Source organism: Scyliorhinus canicula, chromosome 20 (assembly GCF_902713615.1).
Source record: "Scyliorhinus canicula chromosome 20, sScyCan1.1, whole genome shotgun sequence".
NCBI classification, from domain to species: domain Eukaryota; kingdom Metazoa; phylum Chordata; class Chondrichthyes; order Carcharhiniformes; family Scyliorhinidae; genus Scyliorhinus; species Scyliorhinus canicula.
In genome coordinates, this window is record NC_052165.1 from 93,307,709 (window position 1) to 93,330,516 (window position 22,808).

The 22,808-nt window shown below is 58.7% G+C and overlaps 1 protein-coding gene across 1 annotated transcript in view; it reads left to right on the plus strand.

The window, feature by feature from the left end:
• The first annotated feature begins 1,390 nt into the window (after positions 1-1,390).
• The window catches only part of LOC119954935 (sulfotransferase 1C2-like), a 35,447-nt gene continuing 14,029 nt past the window's right edge, over positions 1,391-22,808 (plus strand). The window contains exons 1-3 of the mRNA XM_038780669.1: positions 1,391-1,589; positions 13,944-14,128; positions 19,967-20,092. Of these exons, the coding sequence (XP_038636597.1) occupies positions 13,960-14,128; positions 19,967-20,092 (295 nt within the window). The 5' untranslated portion in view covers positions 1,391-1,589; positions 13,944-13,959. The remainder of the gene's footprint in view (positions 1,590-13,943; positions 14,129-19,966; positions 20,093-22,808) is intronic.

The following is a 22,808-nucleotide window of genomic DNA, read 5'->3' on the forward strand; positions in this document are numbered from 1 at the left end:
ACTAACGCTTTCCCACTCTCTCTCTCCCACTCTCTCTCTCCCACTCCCTCTCCCCTCTCTCTCCCACTCTCTCCCACTAACGCTTTCCCACTCTCTCTCTCCCACTCTCGCTCCCCTCTTTCTCTCCCACTAACGCTTCCCACTCTCACCTCTCCCACTCTCTCTCCCACTCTCTCTCTCCCCCACTCTCACTCCCACTCTCGCTCCCACTCTCCCTCTCCCACTCTCTCTCTCACACTCTCTCTCCCTTTCTCCCTCTCCCTCCCACTCTCTCACACTCTCTCTCTCCCCCACTCTCACTCCCACTCTCGCTCCCACTCTCCCTCTCCCACTATCTCTCCCACTCTCCCTCTCCCACTCTCTCTCACACTCTCTCTCTTTCTCCCTCTCCCTCCCACTCTCTCTCACACTCTCTCGCTCTCCCACTCTCTCTAACACTCTCTCTCGCTCTCCCTCTCCCACTCTCTCTCTCCCTCACTCTCTCTCTCCCACTCTCACTCAAACTTCCGCTCCCACTCTCTCTCTCCCACTCTCTCTCTCCCACTAACGCTTTCCCACTCTCTCTCTCCCACTCTCTCTCTCCCACTCCCTCTCCCACTCTCTCTCCCACTCTCCCACTAACGCTTTCCCACTCTCTCTCTCCCACTCTCGCTCCCACTCTCTCTCTCCCACTAACGCTTTCCCACTCTCACTCTCCCACTCACTCTCCCACTCTCTCTCTCCCCCACTCTCACTCCCACTCTCGCTCCCACTCTCCCTCTCCCACTCTCTCTCTCACACTCTCTCTCCCTTTCTCCCTCTCCCTCCCACTCTCTCACACTCTCTCTCTCCCCCACTCTCACTCCCACTCTCGCTCCCACTCTCCCTCTCCCACTATCTCTCCCACTCTCCCTCTCCCACTCTCTCTCACACTCTCTCTCTTTCTCCCTCTCCCTCCCACTCTCTCTCACACTCTCTCGCTCTCCCACTCTCTCTAACACTCTCTCTCGCTCTCCCTCTCCCACTCTCTCTCACACTCTCTCTCTTTCTCCCTCTCCCTCCCACTCTCTCTCACACTCTCTCGCTCTCCCACTCTCTCTAACACTCTCTCTCGCTCTCCCTCTCCCACACTCTCTATCCCAATTTCGCCCTCTATCCTACCCTCGTTCTCTCTCTCCCACACTTTCACTCTCTCTCTCCCACTCTCACTCTCTCTCTCCCACATTCTCATTTTCACTCTCTCTCTCCACTCAGTCTCACTCTCCCACTCTCGCTCTCTCTCCCACACTGTCACTCTCTCTGCTACACTCTCACTCTCCCCCGCTCTCTTTCTCTCACTCATACACTCTCTCTCTCCACATTCTCTCCTCTCTCTCTCTCTCTCTCTCAGTCTCCCAGAGGAAATCTCAGACGTGCATCTGGGGTTCCTCTCCACAACCCCACGCCTCTCTCTATATATATATTTCTGAGCCTTGCCTCTTATCCAAAGATAATGAGAGGGAATTAAATCAAACCTGTTCCAGTTACGTCATCCATTCCACTCTTCCTCCTCGATCAGTGGAAAACGCCCGAAAGTTAACTCCCCATTCGCAGCTCAAAGATTCAGCAAGGTAACCTCGCTATCTGTCTGCCTGTCTCTGTCCGCTTCTCTTTCCGTCTCTCTGACCATCTCTCTGTCAGCCTGCCTGCCTCTCTGTCAGTCACACTCTCTCTGTTTCTGTCCCCCTCTCTCTCTGTCTCTCTCTGCCTGCGTCACTGTCTCATTCTCTCTATCTGTCTCTCTCTCTCTCCCTCTATCTGTCTCTGTCAATCTCTCTGGTTCTTTATCTGCATCACTGTCTCTTTCTCTCCATTTGTCTCTCTGTCTCTCTCACTCTCTGTCTCTATCAAGCTTTCTCTCTCTGTCGCTCTCTCTGTGTCTCTGTCTCTCTCTCGATCATGTCTGTTTCTCTCTCTCAATCTGTCTGTCTCGTTCTCTCTATCTTTCTGTCTCTCACTGTCTCTCTGCCTCTGTTTCTCTCTCTGTGTCTCTTTCTCTCTATCTGCGTGTCTCACTGTCCCTCTCTCTAGTCACTCTCTCTGTGTCCCTGCCTCTCCGTCTCTCCGCCTCTGTTTCTCTCTCTGTGTCTCTTTCTCTGTATCGATCTCGCTATATCTCTCTCTCCCCCTCTGTCGCTCCCTCTGTGTGTCTCTGCATCTCTCTATCTGACTGTCTCTCTCTGTGTCCCTGTCTCTCTCTGTCGCTGTCTCGGTCTCTGCCTTACTCTATCTGTCTCTCTCTCTGTGTCTCTTGCACTGAGTGCTGAATTTGGGTGCATTTGAGTGTTATAGTGAGAGTTTGGTGACTGAGGGAGTGCTGAATTTGGGCGCATTTGAGTGTTATAGTGAGAGTTTGGTGACTGAGGGAGTGCTGAATTTGGGTGCATTTGAGTGTTATAGTGAGAGTTTGGTGACTGAGGGAGTGCTGCATTTGGGCGCATTTGAGTGCTATAGTGAGAGTTTGGTGACTGAGGGAGTTCGGTGAGGAGGAAGGAGCTCCTTTCATTTCATTTCCTACACTTCCTCAAAGAGCGTGAAGGGAGCTGGCAGTTTACAGAGAGTACAGCTGACTGGGAGCAGAGTGCGAGAGTTCCACTTGGTTCACGGGGCAGCTATATTCTGTAAGATCAGAGGGGATGGAGGCTAGGGCAGTTGCATGCTCCTCCTGTAGGATGTGGGTGGTGAGGGATATCACCGGTGTCCCCGCTGACTATACCTGCGGGAAGTGCACCCAACTCCAGCTCCTCAGAGACCGTGTTAGGGAACTGGAGCTGGAGCTCGATGAACTTCAGATCATCCAGGAGGCAGAGGGGGGTAATAGAGAAGAGTTACAGGGAGATAGCCACACCCAAGGTACAGGACAAAAGTAGCTGGATTACAGCCAGGGGAAAGAAAACGAACGGGCAGACAGTGCAGGGATCCCTCGTGGCCATTCCCCTTCAAAACAAGTATACCATCTTGGATGCTGTTGGGGGGGTTGACCTACCGGGGGGAGGCCCTAGCAGCCAGGTCTCTGGCAATGAGCCTGGCTCTGTGGCTGAGAAGGGAAGAGGGATAATAGAAAAGTGATAGTGATAGGAAACTCAATGATTAGGGGAATGGATAGGAGATTCTGTGGTCACGAATGAGACTCCCGGAAGGTATATTGCCTCCCGGGATATCTCGGATCGAATCTATAGGAATCTTAAGGGGGAGGGGGAGCAACCAGAAGTCATGGTGCACATGGGCACCAACGACATAGCTAAGAAAAGGGATGAGGATCTAAAAAGTGATTTTAGGGAGTTAGGTTGGAAGCTAAAGAGCAGGACAAGCAGATTAGTGATCTCAGGGTTGCTACCGGTGCCACGTGCAAGTGAGGCAAGGAACAGAGAGCGAGTGCAGCTGAACAAGTGGCTACAGGGTTGGTGCAGGAGGAAAGGCTTCAGATATGTGGATCATTGGGATATCTGGGGAAGGTGGGACCTGTACATGAAGGGCGGATTGCACCTAAACTGGAGGGGCGCCAATATCCTGGGTGGAGGTTTGCTAGAGCTATTCGGCAGGGTTTAAACTAGTTTGGCAGGAGTTGGGAACCAGAGGAACCAGCGGAACCAGGGGATCAGAGGATAGGGTAGCTGTTGAACAGCCAGAAATAGTATGCAGCACGTCTGTGAGGAAGGATAGACAGTTGATAGGGCAAAGTTACACTCAGTGGAATGGGTTAAAGTGTGTCTGTTTCAAAGCAAGGAGTGTCAGGAATAAGGGAGATGAACTTCGAGCATGGATCAGTACTTGGAACTACGATGTTGTGGCCATTACGGAGACATGGATTTCACAGGGGCAGGAATGGTTGTTCGGTGTTCTGGGGTTTAGCTGTTTTCAGAAGAATAGGGAGGGAGGTAAAAGAGGAGGGGGAGTGGCGCTGTTAGTTAGGGAGTGAACCACAGCTGCAGACAAGGAGGTAGTTGAGGAGGGTTTGTCTACTGAGTCAGTATGGGTGGACATCAGAAACAGGAAAGGAGCAGTCACTTTATTGTGAGTTGTCTATAGACCCCCCAATAGCAGCAGAGAGTTAGAGGAACAGATTGGGCGGCAGCTCTTGGAAAGGTGCAGAAGTAACGGAGTTGTTGGCATGGTAACTTCAACTTCCCTAATATTGACTGGAACCTACTGAGTGAAAATGGTTTGGATGGAGCAGATTTTGTCAGGTGCATCCAGGAAGGATTCCTGACTCAATATGTAGATAGGCAGACTAGGGGGTAGGCCATATTGGATTTGGTGCTCGGCAACGAACCAGGCCATGTATCAGATGTCTCAGTGGGAGAGCATTTCGGTGACAGTGACCACAACTCCTTGACCTTTACCATCGTTATGAAGAGGGAGAGGAACACACATATGGGAAGGTTTTTAATTGGGGGAGGGGAAATTATACTGCTGTTGGACAGGAGCTCAGGAGCATAAAGTGGGAACAATTGTTCTTGGGGAAATGCGCAAGAGTAATGTTGCGATTGTTTAAGGAGCACTTGCTGCGAGTGCTGGATAGTTTTGGTCCCACTGAGACGAGGAAGGAATGGTAAGGTGAAGGACCCTTGGATGGCAAGAGAAGTGGAGCTTCTAGTCAGGAGGAAGAAGGAAGCTTGCGTGAGGTTGAGGAAGCAAGGACCTGGCACGGCTCTAGAGGGTTACAAGGTAGCCAGGAAGGAACTCAAAAATGGACTTAGGAGAGCTAGAAGGGGGCATGAAAAAGCCCTGGCGGGAAGGATTAGGGAAAACCCCAAGGCATTCTACACTTGTGCGAGAAATAAGAGGATGATAAGAGTGAGAGTAGGGCCGATCAGGGATAGTGGAGGGAACTTGTGCCTAGAGTCTGAAGAGATGGGGGAGGCCCTAAATGAATAATTATCTTCAGTATTCACTAGAGAGAGGGATCGTGTTGCCCATGAGAACAGTGCGAACCAGGTTAATAGACTCGAACAGGTTGATATTAAGAAGGAGGATGTGCTGGAAATTTTGAAAAGCATCAGGATAGATAAGTTCCCCTGGGCCTGACGGAATATACCCAAGTTTAATACGGGAATTGAGGGAAGAGATTGCTGCACCGTTGGCAATGATCTTTGGGTCCTCACTCCCCACTGGAAAAGTACCGGATGATTGGAGGGAGGCGAATGTTGTTCCCCTGTTCAAGAAAGGGAATAAGAAATCCCTGGGAATTACAGACCCCTCAGTCTTACATCTGTGGTGAGCAAAACATTGGAAAGGATTCTGAGAGATAGGATTTATGATTATTTAGAAAAATATAATTTGATTAAAGATAGTCATCATGGCTTTGTGAGGGGCAGGTCATACCTCACAAGCCTCACTGAATTCTTTGAGGATGTGACGAGACACATTGATGAAGGTCGGGCAGTGGATGTGGTGTATATGAATTTCAGTAAGGCATTTGACAAGGTTCCCCACGGTAAGCTCATTCAGAAAGTTAGGGGGCATGGGGAAATTTGGCTATTTGGATACAGAATTGGCTGGCCGAAAGAAGACAGCGAGTGGTAGTGGATGGAAAGGATTCCGGCTGGAGATCGGTGACCAGTGGTGTCCCGCAAGGATCTGTTCCTGGACCTCTGCTCTTTGTGGTTTTATAAATGACTTGGATGAGGAAGTGGAAGGGTGGGTTAGTAAGTTTGCCGATGACAGAAAGGTTGGGGGAGTTGTAGATAGTGTTGAGGGTTGTTGCAGGTTACAACAGGACATTGACAGGATGCAGAGCTGGGCTGAGAAGTGGCAGATGGAGTTCAACCTTGATAAATGTGATGTGATTCATTTCGGAAGGTCGTATTTGAATGCTGAATACAGGTTAAAGGCAGGATTCTTGGAAGTGTAGAACAGAGGGATCTTAGGGTCCAAGTACATCCCTCAAAGATGCCACCCAGATTGATAGGGTTGTTAAGAAGGCGTACAGTGTGTTGGCTTTCATTAATAGGGGGATTGAGTTTAAGAGCCGCGAGGTTTTGCTGCAGCTTTATAAAACTCTAGTCAGACCACACTTGGAATATCTTGTCCAGTTCTGGTCGCCTCATTATAGGAAGGATGTGGATGCTTTGGAGAGGGTATAGAGGAGATTTACCAGGATGCTGCCTGGACTGGAGGGCATGTCTTATGGAGAAAGGTTGAGGGAGCTAGGGCTTTTCTCACTGGAGCGAAGAAGGCAGAGGTGACTTGATAGAGGTGTACAAGGTGATGAGAGACATGGATAGAGTGGATAACCAGAGACTTTTCCCCAGGGTTCAAATGGCTGTCATGAGGGGACATAACTTTAAGGTGATTGGAGGAAGATATATGGGAGATGTCAGAGGGAGGTTCTTTACACAGAGAGTGGTGGGTGTGTGGAATGCACTGCCAGCAGAGGTGGTGGAGTCAGAGTCATTAGGGACATTTAAGCGATTCTTAGACAGGCACATGGACAGCAGTGAATTGAAGGGGTGTAGGTTAGGTTGATCTTAGATTAGGATACATGGTCGGCACAGCATCGTGGGCCTGTACTGTGCTGTAGTGCTCTAAGTTCGATGTTTTGTCTCTTTATCTCTCTCTCTGTCTCTCTCTCTCTCTATCTAACCCTCTCTAACTGTCTCTCTCCATCTAACTCTATCTGTCTCTCCCTCTGTCGCTCTTTCTCTGTGTCTCTGTCTCTCTCTCTGTCTCTCTCTCTCTCTGTCTCTATCTATCTGTCTCTCTCTCTCAGTCTCTCTTTGTCTCTGTCTCTCTCTCTCTGCGTCGCTGTCTCTTTCTCTCTATCTGTCTCTCTGCCTCTCTCTCTCTATCTGCCTCTTTCTCTCTCTATCTGCCTCTTTCTCTCTCCCTCTCTCTATCTGCCTCTCTCTGTCTCTCTCTGTCTGTCACGGTCACTGCTTCTCTCTCTGTCTCTCCTACTCTCACTCTGTCTTCAATTCTCATTCTCTCTTTCCCACTCTCACTCTCTCCCTCCCATTCTCACTCTCACCTACACTCCAACTGTCTCTCTCCCACACTCTCTCTCCACCACTCTCACTCTCTCTCTCCCACACTCTCTCTCTCCCACTCTCACTCTCTCTCCACCACTCTCACTCTCTCTCCACCACTCTCACTCTCTCCACCACTCTCACTCTCTCTCTCCTACTCTCACTCTCTCTCTCTCCCACTCTCTCTCCACCACTCTCATTCTCTCTCACCCTCTCCCATTCTCTCTCCACCACTCTCGCTCTCTCTCTCTCCCACTCCCTCTCTCCACCACTCTCGCTCTCTCTCCCCCTCTCCCTCTCTCTCTCTCCCACTCTCTCTCCCACTCTCGCTCCCTCTCTCCCACTCGCGCTCTCCCACTCTCCCCGGCTGAGGTTATCGCTAACAGGGGTCAATCGTGGTTAAGTGAGCACTTCACACAACGCGAGTGGGGCCCCCCCCGTGAGGGGCAGGGTGGGCCGTGTAGCATGTGGGAGTCATTGCCCAGCATCCCGATCACACCTTGATGCCCGAACACTGCGGGAGGCAACAACTCACACGCAGCAGCCAACACCCCAACACCCAGGGGATGGGACACAGCTCCCGGGACTTGTCCAGGGCTGGAGGGTGGGTTGGTGTCATGGGGAGGGGGAGATGCCTGGAGAGATGGGCCGAGGGTTCAGAGGTCAGGCCGCATTGTGGAAGAAAGTGACAGAGGCGTCACGCTGGTTGTGCTCAAGGGCGTTGACTGTGCTGTACAATTCCCCATTCTCCCAATGGTGTTGCCCCCCTTACCCCCAATCCGCCTCACCACCTACCTACCGACCCACTGCCTCCTCCCCACCCCCACCCCTCCCCCACCCCCGGTGCCCTCAGTCACCCTCCTGTGTCCAGGTGTGTTCCCAGGATTCCCCTGTGAGGTGGAGGCAGTCAGCTGCTCACCTCGTCCCGTGGCCTCCTCTGGGGGGCCTCCTCTGAGGGGGCTCTGAGGCCAGAGGGTCCCGGTTCACCTGTCAACAGTACATGCACTGCCGTGCCGCCCTGTCCTGTGTGCTGACCCCGAGACCCGGCCTCATCTGGGACTCCTCCGAGGGAGTGTTGTTGACATCTCCCCCTGAACGTCCCGGCCGCTCCCTATCGTCTCCATCAGCTCCGGGTAACCCTGCTCCGGAGGCTCAGCGTCAGGCTCTGGCCCAGCCGGGCCCTGGGATCCAGCAGCCCTCTGACCGCTGTCTGGCCTGGGGGGGGGGGGTTCCTGCCTCCACCTGATGTACATCAGAAGCCGTGTGGTGCTGACCAGATTGTGGCCTAGAAGCCTGTCCTCTAACATGTGCCACCGAGGGGTGTGTCTCTGTGCTGGGGGGGGGACGGGGGGGGGGGGGGGGGGGGGGGAGCTGTGCCACCATTATAATGGTGTCCGCCTCGGAGCTCTCCTCCGAGGTGGTCTCCAGGGAGTCAGGAGAGGAGGCCGCCCCGGGATGGGAGTCAGGAGGCCGCCCCGGGATAGGAGTCAGGAGGCTGCCCCGGGATGGGAGTCAGGAGGCCGCCCCGGGATGGGAGTCAGGAGGCCGCCCCGGGATGGGAGTCAGGAGGGCCGCCCCGGGATAGGAGTCAGGAGGCTGCCCCGGAATGGGAGTCAGGAGGCCGCCCCGGGATGGGAATCAGTAGGCCGCCCCGGGATGGGAGTCAGGAGGCTGCCCCGGGATGGGAGTCAGGAGGCCGCCCCGGGATGGGAGTCAGGATGCTGCCCCGGGATGGGAGTCAGGAGGCTGCCCCGGGATGGGAGTCAGGAGGCCGCCCCGGGATGGGAGTCAGGAGGCCGCTCGGAGATGGGAGTCAGGAGGCCGCCCCGGGATGGGAGTCAGGAGGCTGCCCCGGGATGGGAGTCAGGAGGCCGCCCCGGGATGGGAGTCAGGAGGCCGCTCGGAGATGGGAGTCAGGAGGCCGCCCCGGGATGGGAGTCAGGAGGCTGCCCCGGGATGGGAGTCAGGAGGCCGCCCCGTGATGGGAGTCAGGAGGCCGCCCCGTGATGGGAGTCAGGAGGCAGCCCCGGGATGGGAGTCAGGAGGCCGCCCCGGGATGGGAGTCAGGAGGCTGCCCTGGGATGGGAGTCAGGAGGCTGCCCCGGGGTGGTTCAGGAGGCCGCCCCGGGATGGGAGTCAGGAGGCTGCCCCGGGATGGGAATCAGGAGGCTGCCCCGGGATGGGAGTCAGGAGGCTGCCCTGGGATGGGAGTCAGGAGGCCGCCCCGGGATGGGAGCCAGGAGGCCGCCCCGGGATGGGAGTCAGGAGGCTGCCCTGGGATGGGAGTCAGGAGGCTGCCCCGGGATGGGAGTCAGGAGGCCGCCCCGGGATGGGAGTCAGGAGGCTGCCCTGGGATGGGAGTCAGGAGGCCGCCCCGGGATGGGAGCCAGGAGGCCGCCCCGGGATGGGAGCCAGGAGGCCGCTCGAAGATGGGAGTCAGGAGGCCGCCCCGGGATGGGAGTCAGGAGGCTGCCCCGGGATGGGAGTCAGGAGGCCGCCCCGTGATGGGAGTCAGGAGGCCGCCCCGGGATGGGAGTCAGGAGGCCGCCCCGGGATGGGAATCAGGAGGCTGCCCCGGGATGGGTGTCAGGAGGCCGCCCCGGGATGGGAGTCAGGAGGCCGCCCCGGGATGGGAGTCAGGAGGCCGCCCCGGGATGGTTCAGGAGGCTGCCCCGGGATGGGAGTCAGGAGGCCGCCCCGGGATGGGAGTCAGGAGAGGAGGCCGCCCCGGGACGGGAGTCAGGAGGCTGCCCCGGGATGGGATTCAGGAGGCCGCCCCGGGATGGGAGTCAGGAGGCCGCCCCGGGATGGGAGTCAGGAGGCAGCCCCCGGGATGGGAGTCAGGAGGCCGCCCCGGGATGGGAGTCAGGAGGCCGCCCCGGGATGGGAGCCAGGAGGCTGCCCCGGGATGGGAGCCAGGAGGCCGCCCCGGGATGGGAATCAGGAGGCTGCCCCGGGATGGGAGTCAGGAGGCCGCCCCGGGATGGGAATCAGGAGGCCGCCCCGGGATGGGAGTCAGGAGGCCGCCCCGGGATGGGAGTCAGGAGGCAGCCCCGGGATGGGAGTCAGGAGGCCTCCCCGGGATGGGAGCCAGGAGGCTGCCCCGGGATGGGAGTCAGGAGGCCGCCGCGGGATGGGAGTCAGGAGGCTGCCCCGGGATGGGAGTCAGGAGGCTGCCCCGGGATGGGAATCAGGAGGCTGCCCCGGGATGGGAATCAGGAGGCAGCCCCGGGATGGGAGTCAGGAGGCCGCCCCGGGATGGGTCAGGAGAGGAGGCAGCCCCGGGATGGGAGTCAGGAGGCCGCCCCGGGATGGGAGTCAGGAGGCCGCCCCGGGATGGGAGTCAGGAGGCCGCCCCGGGATGGGAATCAGGAGGCTGCCCCAGGATGGGAGTCAGGAGGCCGCCCCGGGATGGGAGTCAGGAGGCCGCCCCGGGATGGGAGTCAGGAGGCTGCCCCGGGATGGGAATCAGGAGGCCGCACGGCGATGGGAATCAGGAGGCTGCCCCGGGATGGGAATCAGGAGTCGACCCCGGGAAGGGAGTCAGGAGGCCGCCCCGGGATGGGAGTCAGGAGAGGAGGCCGCCCCGGGATGGGAGTCAGGAGGCCGCCCCGGGATGGGAGTCAGGAGGCCGCCCCGGGATGGGAGTCAGGAGGCCGCCCCGGGATGGGAGTCAGGAGGCTGCCCCGGGATGGGAGTCAGGAGGCTGCCCCGGGATGGGAGTCAGGAGGCAGCCTCGGGATGGGAGTCCGGAAGCTGCCCCGGGATGGGAGTCAGGAGGCCGCCACGGGATGGGAGTCAGGAGGCCGCCCCGGGATGGTCCAGGAGGCAGCCTCGGGATGGGAGTCCGGAAGCTGCCCCGGGATGGGAGTCAGGAGGCTGCCCCGGGATGGGAGTCAGGCCGCCCCGGGATGGGAGTCAGGAGGCCGCCCCGGGTTGGGAGTCAGTAGGCCGCCCCGGGATGGGAGTCAGGAGGCCGCCCCGGGATGGGAGTCTGGAGAGGAGGCCGTCCCGGGATGGGAGTCAGGAGGCTGCCCCGTGATGGGAGTCAGGAGGCCGCCCCGGGATGGGAGTCAGGAGGCTGCCCCGGGATGGGAGTCAGGAGGCCGCCCCGGGATGGGAGTCAGGAGGCCGCCCCGGGATGGGAGTCAGGAGGCCGCCCCGGGATGGGAATCAGGAGGCCGCCCCGGGATGGGAGTCAGGAGGCTGCCCCGGGATGGGAATCAGGACGCCCCGGGATGGGAGTCAGGAAGCTGCCCCGGGATGGGAGTCAGGAGGCCGCCCCGGGATGGGAGTCAGGAGGCCGCCCCGGGATGGGAGTCAGGAGGCCGCCCTGGGATGGGAGTCAGGAGGCTGCCCCGGGATGGGAGTCAGGAGGCCGCCCCGGGATGGGAGTCAGGAGGCTGCCCCGGGATGGGAGTCAGGAGGCCGCCCCGGGATGGGAGTCAGGGGGCCGCCCCGGGATGTGAGTCGGGAGGCCGCCCCGGGATGGGAATCAGGAGGCCGCCCCGGGATGGGAATCAGGAGGCTGCCCCGGGATGGGAATCAGGAGGCCGCCCCGGGATGGGAATCAGGAGGCTGCCCCGGGATGGGAATCAGGAGGCCGCCCTGGGATGGGAGTCAGGAGGCTGCCCCGGGATGGGAATCAGGAGGCCGCCCAGGGATGGGAATCAGGAGGCTGCCCCGGGATGGGAATCAGGAGTCTACCCCGGGATGGGAGTCAGGAGGCCGCCCCGGGATGGGAGTCAGGAGGCTGCCCCGGGATGGGAGTCAGGAGGCCGCCCCGGGATGGGAGTCAGGAGGCTGCCCCCGGGATGGGAATCAGGAGGCCGCCCCGGGATGGGAGTCAGGAAGCCGCCCCGGGATGGGAGTCAGGAGGCTTCCCCGGGATGGGAATCAGGAGGCTGCCCCAGGATGGGAGTTAGGAGGCCGCCCCGGGATGGGAGTCAGGAGGCCGCCCCGGGATGGGAGTCAGGAGGCTGCCCCGGGATGGGAGTTAGGAGGCCGCCCCGGGATGGGAGTCAGGAGGCTGCCCCGGGATGGGAGTCGGGAGGCTGCCCCGGGATGGGAGTCAGGAGGCCGCCCCGGGATGGGTCAGTAGAGGAGGCCGCCCCGGGATGGGAGTCAGGAGGCCGCCCCGGGATGGGAGTCAGGAGGCTGCCCCGGGATGGTTCAGGAGGCCGCCCCGGGATGGGAGTCAGGAGGCCGCCCCGGGATGGGAGTCAGGAGGCTGCCCCCGGGATGGGAGTCTGGAGGCTGCCCCCGGGAAGGGAATCAGGAGGCCGCCCCGGGATGGGAGTCAGGAGGCCGCCCCGGGATGGGAGTCAGGAGGCCGCCCCGGGATGGGAGTCAGGAGGCTGCCCCGGGATGGGAGTCAGGAGGCTGCCCCGGGATGGGAGTCAGGAGGCAGCCTCGGGATGGGAGTCCGGAAGCTGCCCCGGGATGGGAGTCAGGAGGCCGCCCCGGGATGGGAGTCAGGAGGCAGCCCCGGAATGGGAGTCAGGAGGCCGCCCCGGGATGGGAGTCAGGCCGCCCCGGGATGGGAGTCAGGAGGCCGCCCCGGGTTGGGAGTCAGTAGGCCGCCCCGGGATGGGAGTCAGGAGGCCGCCCCGGGATGGGAGTCTGGAGAGGAGGCCGTCCCGGGATGGGAGTCAGGAGGCTGCCCCGTGATGGGAGTCAGGAGGCCGCCCCGGGATGGGAGTCAGGAGGCTGCCCCGGGATGGGAGTCAGGAGGCCGCCCCGGGATGGGAGTCAGGAGGCCGCCCCGGGATGGGAGTCAGGAGGCCGCCCCGGGATGGGAATCAGGAGGCCGCCCCGGGATGGGAGTCAGGAGGCTGCCCCGGGATGGGAATCAGGACGCCCCGGGATGGGAGTCAGGAAGCTGCCCCGGGATGGGAGTCAGGAGGCCGCTCCGGGATGGGAGTCAGGAGGCCGCCCCGGGATGGGAGTCAGGAGGCCGCCCCGGGATGGGAGTCAGGAGGCTGCCCCGGGATGGGAGTCAGGAGGCAGCCCCGGGATGGGAGTCCGGAAGCTGCCCCGGGATGGGAGTCAGGAGGCCGCCCCGGGATGGGAGTCAGGAGGCCGCCCCGGGATGGGAATCAGGAGGCCGCCCCGGGATGGGAGCCAGGAGGCCGCCCCGGGAGGCCGCCCAGGAGGGTCCGGCACTGTCGGCTGGAGGACCTGCGGGAGAATGGACGTGTGGTCAGTGGGAGGGATGGTCAGTCAGTGAGACAACAACAACCCACGTGTAACAGTCCATCTGAGTGGGAGCGGGTGGTCCCCTAACTCTACGGCCAGCCTCCTCGTGGGCGACCGCCCTGTCCTCGGCCACACCCACAACCCCCAGGGCCCAGCTCCTTGAACGAGCTGAGGATTCTCAGGTCTGGCGCCCTTCCGGCAGTCTGGGACCTCTCCCGGAGATTATGGGACAGCTGTTCCTGGGCACCATTGTTGCGAGCTGGCTGGGGTGAGCTGAGCAAGTTGCGGTTTAAGTGCTGCTCGACCTTGGCTAGCAGGGGGCTGGCGAGCGCGGTCCCGGCCAATCAGCTGGTGAGCTGGCATTTGCAACTAGAAGCCCCTGGGGCCTCGTTAAGTGGACCAATTAATGCTGAATTGCTGGACTGACAGCCGGGAAGCTCGTGTCAATCCCCACTCATCACCACACTGAGAAACCTTTCCAGAGAGGTGCCACGCTCACTCTCTCTCCCACACACTCTCTCCCACATCTCTCTGTCCTACACTCTCTCTCTCACAATCACTCTCTCCCACTCTCTCTGTCTCTCTCTCTCTCTCCGACTCTCTCTCGTTCTGTCTGACTCTCTCTCTCTCTTTCTGTCTCTCTCTCTCACTTTCTGTCTCTCTCTCTCTCTTTCTGTCTCTCTCTCTCTCTCTGGGGGAGGCAATTGAGGAGGGCGGGAGCCTCTGGGTCCTGAATGAATTGACCATGGTGCTGCCCAGTTTCAGGATCCTGGAGATGGAGCTGGACTATCATCCGGAGGTGCAAGACGTCACAATCAGGAGGCCGCAGCTTAAACTGCAGGAAGGTGTCTCCTTTCCCGCCTGGGTGGCTGATAACTGGGAGACAGTGAAAAACTTCCAGGCCAAGCCCGATGACCTGCTCATCGCCACCTACCCCAAATCAGGTGAGAGGGGAACAGGCTGATGCGACCATCAATTCAGCCAGAGACACGAGTTGGAGTAAACTGTGGCTTTAATCGGCTTACAACTGAGCCTGCCTGCGACTATGCTGAACTGAAGGCGGACTCGCAGGACCGCGGCGGAGCCCTGTACAAGCTCCTCATCTCCCCCTGTGGGCAGAGCCATGCAACGGCTCACAGATGGAGCCCATAGGGACAGAGTAAAGTACAGTGTGAATTATAGTGGTTGCACATTCACCACATTCACCCCCTGTTAAAAAAAAGCAAGTCCGGCGGGGGTGACGGGTCTACAAGTTCAGTCGGTCCGGCGCCCGAATCGTGCGTTGAGACCGACGAAGCACTGGTGTTGCAGCCGTTTCAGAGGGCTGTGGAAGGATGTTCAGTGCGGGTCCGGGGGTGGACTCCGGGGATGGTTCTTCCTGAGCTTCGTTCCTGCGAACCGGTGTGTAGGGCTGAAGGGAGTGCGGGAAGCAAATAGGCGCAGGGGCGCAGGGCATGGGAGGTTGGGTGGGGTGTAGTGTGGGAGGTACATCGGTGGTAGTGGTAGTAGAGCCTGCGAGTGCCAGGTCCCGGAGGAAAACGGTGTCCTGTCGGCCATCGGGGTGTTCAACGAACGCGTAGTGGGGGTTCGAGTGCAGGAGTTGGACACTCTCGACAAGTGGGTCGGTCTTATGTGTCCGAACGAGTTTTCGGAGGAGTACAGGGCCCGGTGTCGTCAACCGGGGCGGAAGCGAAACCCCCGTGGTAGTGCCCCTAGGGAAGGCAAATAGGCAATCATGAGGGGTCTGATTCATGGCCGTACAAAGGAGGGACCTAATTGCATGAAGCGCGTCGGGGAGGACCTCCTGCCAGTGGGAGGTCGGGAGATTCCTGGACCGGAGGGTCAGTAGGACGGTCTTCCAGACCGTCGCATTCTCCCTCTCCACCTGCCCGTTCCCCCTGGGGTTGTAGCTGGTAGTCCTGCTCAAGGCGATGCCCTTGTCGAGCAGGTACTGATGCAGCTCGTCGCTCATAAAGGACGAACCCCGGTCGCTGTGCACGTAGCTGGGGAAACCGAACAGGGTGAAGACACTGTGCAGAGTTCTGATGACTGTGTGGGAGGTCATATCAGGGCACGGGATGGCAAACGGGAAGCGGGAGAATTCATCTATGACGTTGAGGAAATAAATGTTGTGATTAGTTGAAGGGAGGGGCCCTTTGAAATCGATGCTCAGGCGTTCAAAGGGCCGGGAAGCCTTTACCAGGTGGGCCTTGTCTGGTCTATAGAAGTGCGGTTCACACTCCGCGCAGATCGAGCAGTTCCTGGTGACGGCTTTAACCTCTTCCGTCGAGAAGGGCAGATTTCGGGCCTTGATGTAGTGGGCGAGCCGGATGACCCCCAGATGGCAGAGGCCATTGTGGATCGCCTGAAGATAGTCGACTTGCGCGCTGGCGCATGTGCCGCAGGTCAGGGCATCCGGGGGCTCGTTGAGCTTCCCAGGATGATATACGATATCGTAATTGTAGATGGAGAGTTCGATCCTCCACCTCAAGATCTTGTCATTTTTTATCTTGCCCCGCTAGGAATTGCCAAACATGAAGGCAACCGATCTTTGGTCGGTGATGAGGGTGAACCTCCTACCTACGAGGTAGTGCCTCCAGTGCCGTACGGCTTCCACAATGGCTTGGGCTTCTTTTTCGGCTGAGGAGTGTCGAAGTTCGGAAGCGGAGAGGGTTCGGGAGAAGAAGGCGACTGGTCTCCCTGCCTGATTCAGAGTGGCAGCGAGAGCAACCTCTGAGGCGTCGCTCTCCACCTGAAACAGGACGGACTCGTCTATTGCACTCATGGCGGCCTTAGCGATGTCCACCTTGATACAGTTGAAGGCCTGGCGAGCTTCGGCTGACAGTGGGAAGAGGGTGGCCTTAAATAGTGGGTGGGCTTTGTCCGCATACTGGGGGACCCACTGGGCATACTACGAAAAAATTCCGAGGCACCTCTTGAGGGCCTTGGGACAGTGAGGGAGAGGGAGTTGTAAGACGGTTGTAAGACGGAGTTGTAAGGAGTTGCATACAGTCTGGGTCGGGGCCATGTCATAGCCGAGGAGGGCTAGTCTGGTTGTGCGGAAAACACATTTCTCCGTATTGTAGGTGAGATTGAGTTTCTGGGCAGTTTGGAGAAATCGGTGGAGGTTGGCGTCGTGGTCCTGCTGGTCATAGCCGCAGATGGCGGCATTGTCCAAGTACGGAAACGTGGCCCGCAGCCCGTAATGGTCCACCATTCGGTCCATTGCTCGTTGGAACACCGAGACCCCATTCGTGACGCCAAAGGGAACCCAGAGGAAGTGGAAGAGGTGGCCATCGGCCTCGAACACCGTGTAGTGGCGGTCCTCCGGGCGGATTGGGAGCTGGTGGTAAGCAGACTTCAGATCCATCGTGGAGAATATGCGGTACTGTGCGATCTGGTTTACTATATCCGCAATTCTGGGGAGGGGCTACGCATCGAGGAGCGTGAACCAGTTAATGGTCCGGCTGTAATCAACCACCATCCGGAGATTTTCCCCGGTCTTGACGACCACTACCTGAGCTCTCCAGGGGCTGTTACTGGCCTCTATGACTCCCTCACGTAGGAGCCGCTGGACTTCGGATCTGATGAACACCCTGTCCTGCAGGCTGTACCGCCTGCTGCGAGTGGCCCTGTCCTGCAGGCTATACCGCCTGCTGCGGGTGGCCCTGTCCTGCAGGCTGTACCGCCTGCTGCGAGTGGCCCTGTCCTGCAGGCTATACCGCCTGCTGCGAGTGGCCCTGTCCTGCAGGCTGTACCGCCTGCTGCGAGTGGCCCTGTCCTGCAGGCTGTACCGCCTGCTGCGGGTGGCCCTGTCCTGCAGGCTGTACCGCCTGCTGCGAGTGGCCCTGTCCTGCAGGCTGTACCGCCTGCTGCGAGTGGCCATTGGTTTGCAGTTGGCGGTGAGATTAGCGAAGAGTGAGGGGGGGTCGTCTTTCAGGGTTGTTAGGCTGCCTATAGTGAGTGGGGGCAGGGGCCCGCCCAAGCTGAGTGTGAGGCTCCTGAGGTTACACTGGAAATCCAGTCCTTGGAGGAGCGGGGCGTGAAACTGGCGCCTTGTATCGTTAGAGTCGCTGAGGTACGCCCTTGTATTTGGACTGAGTGCGACCCCGAGGTGAGAGAGATTGTTTGCCGCGTTGGGAATACCAGGAGCGAGCAGCGCCTTACCAGGTCCGGGTGAACGAAGCAGTCGGTGCTCCCGGAGTCGGAGAGGCACGGTGTCTAGTGACCGTTGATCCGGACGGCCATCATGGAGCTGTTGAGGTGCTTGGGCCGCGACTGGTCCAAGGTGACGGCGTTGAGTTGAGGGTAGACGGCGGTGTGGTCGGCAATGCTGGAGTGGCCCTGCGATGACTGTTCGAGTTGGCTAGCGGGTGATGGCCAAGATGGCCGCCCCCATTGATCGCAGGTGGCGGGCGGCGAGGAAGATGGCGTCCAAGATGGCCGCCCCCATGGATCGCACGTGGCGGGCAGCGAGGAAGATGGCGTCCAAGATGGCCGCCCATGGATCGCACGTCGCGGGCGGCGAGGAAGATAGCATCCAATATGGCCGCCCATGGATCGCACGTGGCCAGCCGTGTGGGGGAGGACGTCAAGATGGCGGACCTTGTGAGTCGCACATGTTGTCTGGAGGCGGAGTCGGCAGACATGCTGCCACGTTACGGGGTCTGCGAGCCTGAGAGTCGGAGGAGCGAGTGTTCGAGTAGGGGTTCGAGTTTTTCGATTTGGCCAGGCACACCTTAGCGAAGTGCCCTTTTCGCCCGCAGCTGCTGCAGGTCTCGTTGCGGGCCGGGCACTGCTGTCGGGGGTGTTGGGGCTGGCCGCAAAAATGGCACGATAGCCCTCCGTGATGGGCGGGGGGCCGCGCGGCGCAGGCCTGGGGCAGTCTTTGTTCGGGAGTCCACGATGGGGTCGCGTGATCGGCCGGGAACGCAGTTAGGCTTTGGAAAGCGACCTTGTTTTACCGTGTCCTCCAGCTCTTGGGCACCTTTCTCAAGAAGACGCTGCCGCACATAATTCGATCGGACCCCCGCAACGTGCACATCTCGGACGGCGAATTCCATGTGCTGGGAGGCTGTCACGGCCTGCAAATTACAGTCGCATGCTAGGGCTTTGAGGTCGCGTAGATAGTCGTCTAGCGACTCTGCAGGGCGCTGGCGATGGGTCATAAAGATGTGTCGCATGTAGACTTCATTCACGGGCCGCACGTACAGGCAGTCGCGCATCGCGAGGGCCTCAGTATAAGAGTCAGTTACATCAAGTTGAGTAGAAATACGATGGCTCACCCGTGCGTGTAGAAGACTGAGTTTCTGTTCATCTGTAACAGAGAAGGTCATCAACGCAGCCAGGTAGGCCTTGAAGCACCGAAGCCAATGCAGAAAAATTTCCTTTGCTTCTGCGGCCTGTGGATCGAGTTCCAATCGGTCAGGTTTGAGGGCTGATTCCACAGTAGTTCTTTAAGCCGATTAAATTGATGCAACCATCAATTCAACCAGAGACACGAGTTGGAGTAAACTGTGGCTTTAATCGGCTTACAACTAAGCCTGCCTGCGACTATGCTGAACTGAAGGTGGAATCGCAGGACCGCAGCACTTATACTTCCTGAAGGGTGTGGAGCCGAGGGTGGAGCCCTGTACATGCTCCTCATCTCCCCGTGGGCAGAGCCGCGCAACGGCTCACAGATGGAGCCCACAGGGACACAGTAATGTACAATGTGAATTATAATGGTTACACATTCACCACACAGGCCTCATGGTGGAGGGGAGGGGCCCAGGCCTCACGGTGGATGTGGTTGGCCCAGGCCTCACGGTGGAGGGGAGAGGCCCTGGCCTCACGGTGGAGGGCCCAGGCTTCACGGTGCGGGGCGAGGGGCCCAGGCCTCACGGTGGAGGGCCCAGGCTTCACGGTGCGGGGCGAGGGGCCCAGGCCTCACGGTGGAGGGCCCAGGCTTCACGGTGCGGCGCGAGGGACCCAGGCCACACGGTGGAGGTAGGGCCCAGGCTTCACGGTGCGGGGCGAGGGGTCCAGGCCTCACGGTGGAGGGAGGGCCCAGGTATCACGGTGGGGTGGGGGCATTGGTCAGTTTTTTTCATGGCCTTCAGGTGTTTTAAACCTAACGGATCTCTTGCTCTCTCTCCATCTATTTCCCTCACTCATTCTCATTCTCTCTTTCCCTCTGCGACTCTCTCCACGGTCTCTCTCTCTGTCTGTCTTTCTCTATATATAACTCTCTCTCTCTCTCTCTCTCTCTCTCTGTCTCTGTCTCACTCTCTCCCTCTCTCTCTCTTTCTCATTCTCTCTCTTTCTCTCTGTCTCTCTCGCTCTCTTTCTCTCTGTTTCTCTTTGGCTCTCTATCTCTCTATTTCTCTCTCTTTCACTCTGTCTCTGTCTGTCTCACTCTCTCTCTCTCTGTTTGTCTCTCTCCCTCTCTATGTCTCTCTCTCTCTCTCTCTTCGTCTCTCTATCTCTGTTTCTTTCTCTCTCTCTCTATTTCTATCTCTCTCTCTCTCTATCTCTCTCTCTGTCTCTCTCTGTCTGACTCTTGTCTCTCTCTCTGTCTGTCTCTCTCTCTGTCTCACTCTCTCTCCGTCTCTCTGTTTCTCTCTCTCTCTCTCTGTCTCTCTGTCTGTCTCAACTCTCTCACTGTCTGTCTCTCTCCCTCTGTCTCTCTGTCTCTCTCTCTCTGTCTTCATCTCTCTATCTCTGTTTCTTTCTCTCTCTCTGTCCCTCTGTCTGTCTCACTCTCTTTCTCTCTGTCTCTCTGTCTCTCTCTCTCTCCACAGGGACAACGTGGATCCAGGAAATTGTGGACCTGATTAATCAGAACGGTGATGTGAAGATGTGTAAACGAGCTGCCGTCTACGAACGAATCCCCTTCCTCGAATTCTTTATGTCTCCTTTTCCAACGGGTGAGACCCTTTATCGAGAGGGTGGGGGATGGCGTGTAAAAGTCGGGAACTACAACTGTACTGGGTGTTAGTGTTTCCGCAGCTAGAGTACTGCGTACTGTTTCGGGCTCATTAAAGGTGAAGGCCACTCCCACGCAGGCCGGCTCTGAGGACCTTGTCTCGGGCAGAGATGTCCCCTGGAAGTTTCCTCGCCTTCCCGCCCTTGCGGGAGGTGGTCCGCGTGTTTCCAGAGGGTTTCTTTACCCTGGGCTTGACCTTTTACCAGGCCGGAGCTGTTTCCTCTCCACTGCGACCCCTGGGATCCAGCAGCTGAACAAGAATGGTGCCAGCTTCCGTAGAACCCGAGAATCGCCACAGTGCACAAGGAGGCCATTGGGCCCACTGAGTCTGTACTGACCCCGAAAGAGCATCCCACCTAGGCCCGATCCTCCATGCCCGATCCCTGTAACCCCATCTAACCTCGTCCATTTAAGGGCAGCACGGTAGCATTGTGGATAGCACAATTGCTTCACAGCTCCAGGATCCCAGGTTCGATTTCGACTTGGGTCACTGTCTGTGTGGAGTCTGCACATCTTCCCCGTGACTGCGTGGGTTTCCTCCGGGTACTCCGGTTTCCTCCCACAGTCCAAAGAAGTGCAGGTTGGGTGGATTGGCCATGATAAATTGCCCTTAGTGTCCAAAATTCTATGATTAACCTAGGACAAAAGTTCGGCACAACATCGTGGGCCGAAGGGCCTGTTCTGTGCTGTATTTCTATCTATCTATCTAACCTGTACAACCCTGGACACTAAGGAACAATTGACCATGGCCAATCCACCTAACCTGTACATCCCTGGACACTAAGGGACAATTGATCATGGCCAATCCATCTAACCTGTACATCCCTGGACACTAAGGGACAATTGACCATGGCCAATCCATCTAACCTGTCCATCCCTGGACACTAAGGGACAATTGATCGTAGCCAATCCACCGAACCTGCACATCTTTGGACTGTGGGAGGAAACCGGAGCACCCGGAGGAAACCCACGCAGACACGGGGAGAACGTGCAGATTCCACACAGTCAGTCACCAGAGGCCGGTTTGAACCTGGGTCCCTGGCACCGTGAGGCAGCGATGATACCCACTCACTGCCTTCCCCTCGAGGGCGCCTCTGTCCTGCTTCCTGAAGCTGCGACTCAGCGTTTGAGGTCGGAGGCTTTGGAGGGGCCGGGCTGGGTATGTTTCGCCCCAAGGTTGGCAGGAATGGCTGGAGCCCCTCACCGGTAGATGGGGGTCCGTTGTCCTGCGGGTTATTGGACGTCCGGCGCAGGGTTTTCCATGGTGGCTCCTGGAGCTGACCAAGGCCGCCTGGGACATTCCCAACCACTTGGAAAGGGCGTCCGTGAGGAACCGGAACGTCGGCCATGGGAGAACAGCTCGGCCTCCCACCCCCACACCCTCCTCGGGACCGTTCCCCGGGGTGCAGGGAGGCCGGCCCTGGGAGCTCGAGGCTCTCCTGGCCAGGCCGATCATTGTTTCACCAGGTGCTCAATGTCGCCCTTGGGCCCAGACCCACCACCCCATTACTCCTCAGGAGCATCTTCATTCTCCAGACACCGGGCTCGTCCATTCTGCCACTCTTGCAGCATTGAGCATCCGCCCAGGAAGCCGCTATGATGACTGCCGGTATTTCAGATATTTTATATGATAGATATTTGGGGAAATAAGGGTTACAAACCTGGGTTAGTGGGTGTGTGTGTGACTGCCGCGGTCACGTTTTTGAAGAATCCTGGTGTTGGATGCAGACGGAGCGACCACCAGGAAGTGATACAAATTCCACTCCCCCAAGACTACTCCTGCCCCAACCCACATCCGGGTCGGGGTTCTCACATCCACCTGGCTTTTCTTATTAAGGGGAAGCCCCACCCCCTTAATGGGGAAGTTTGTATTCCACCGAGGTCACGGGGAACATCATAGTCCTCACCCTCTGACCTGCGTGAGGGTTACAATAGCTAGTTTGAAATGTTCTGGGGCAGATTTTCCTGGGTGGAGGGGGGGGGCTCTCCCCATACCCCGGGGAGAGTCTGTGCCCGTGGGGGGGTGGAGGGGGGGGGCTCTGCCCGGGATATGGGACCCCCCCATGGCACTGACACTCCCCGGGGTACACTTCCTCCCCTCAGGCACCGACTGTACCCAAACCCCGGGGAGAGTCAGTGCCCGTGAGGGGACCAGTAACCCAGGGAGAGTCGACCCGTGGGAGCGGGACCCGTACCCGGGAGAGTCAGTGCCCACGGGAGGGACTTTACCTTAGAAAGATTAAGTGCTACTGGAGCTGGGACCCTACCCAAGGGAGGGTTGATGCCTATTGGGGGGGGGGGGGTACCGTACCCCGGGGAGACTTGGGGCCATTATGGCCGGGACCAGTAATAATAATAATAATAATAATAATAACCTTTTATTGTCACAAGTATGAAGTTACCTCAGGGGAGAGTCAGTGCGATTGGGGCCGGGTTCCGTACACTGGGGAGAGTTGGTGCCTGTGGGGGAACCTCTTCCCCAGGGAGAATCGGTGCCCTTGTGGGGTTGACCCCTACCCTGGGGAGAGTCGGCGCCTGAGGGGGAAACCGGGGCAAATCGGTGCCCGTGGGGCGGCACCCGTACCCTGGGGAGACCTGATGCCCTTTGGGGGTCCTGTAACCCAGAGAAAGTCGGTGCCCATGTGGGAGCCCTACCC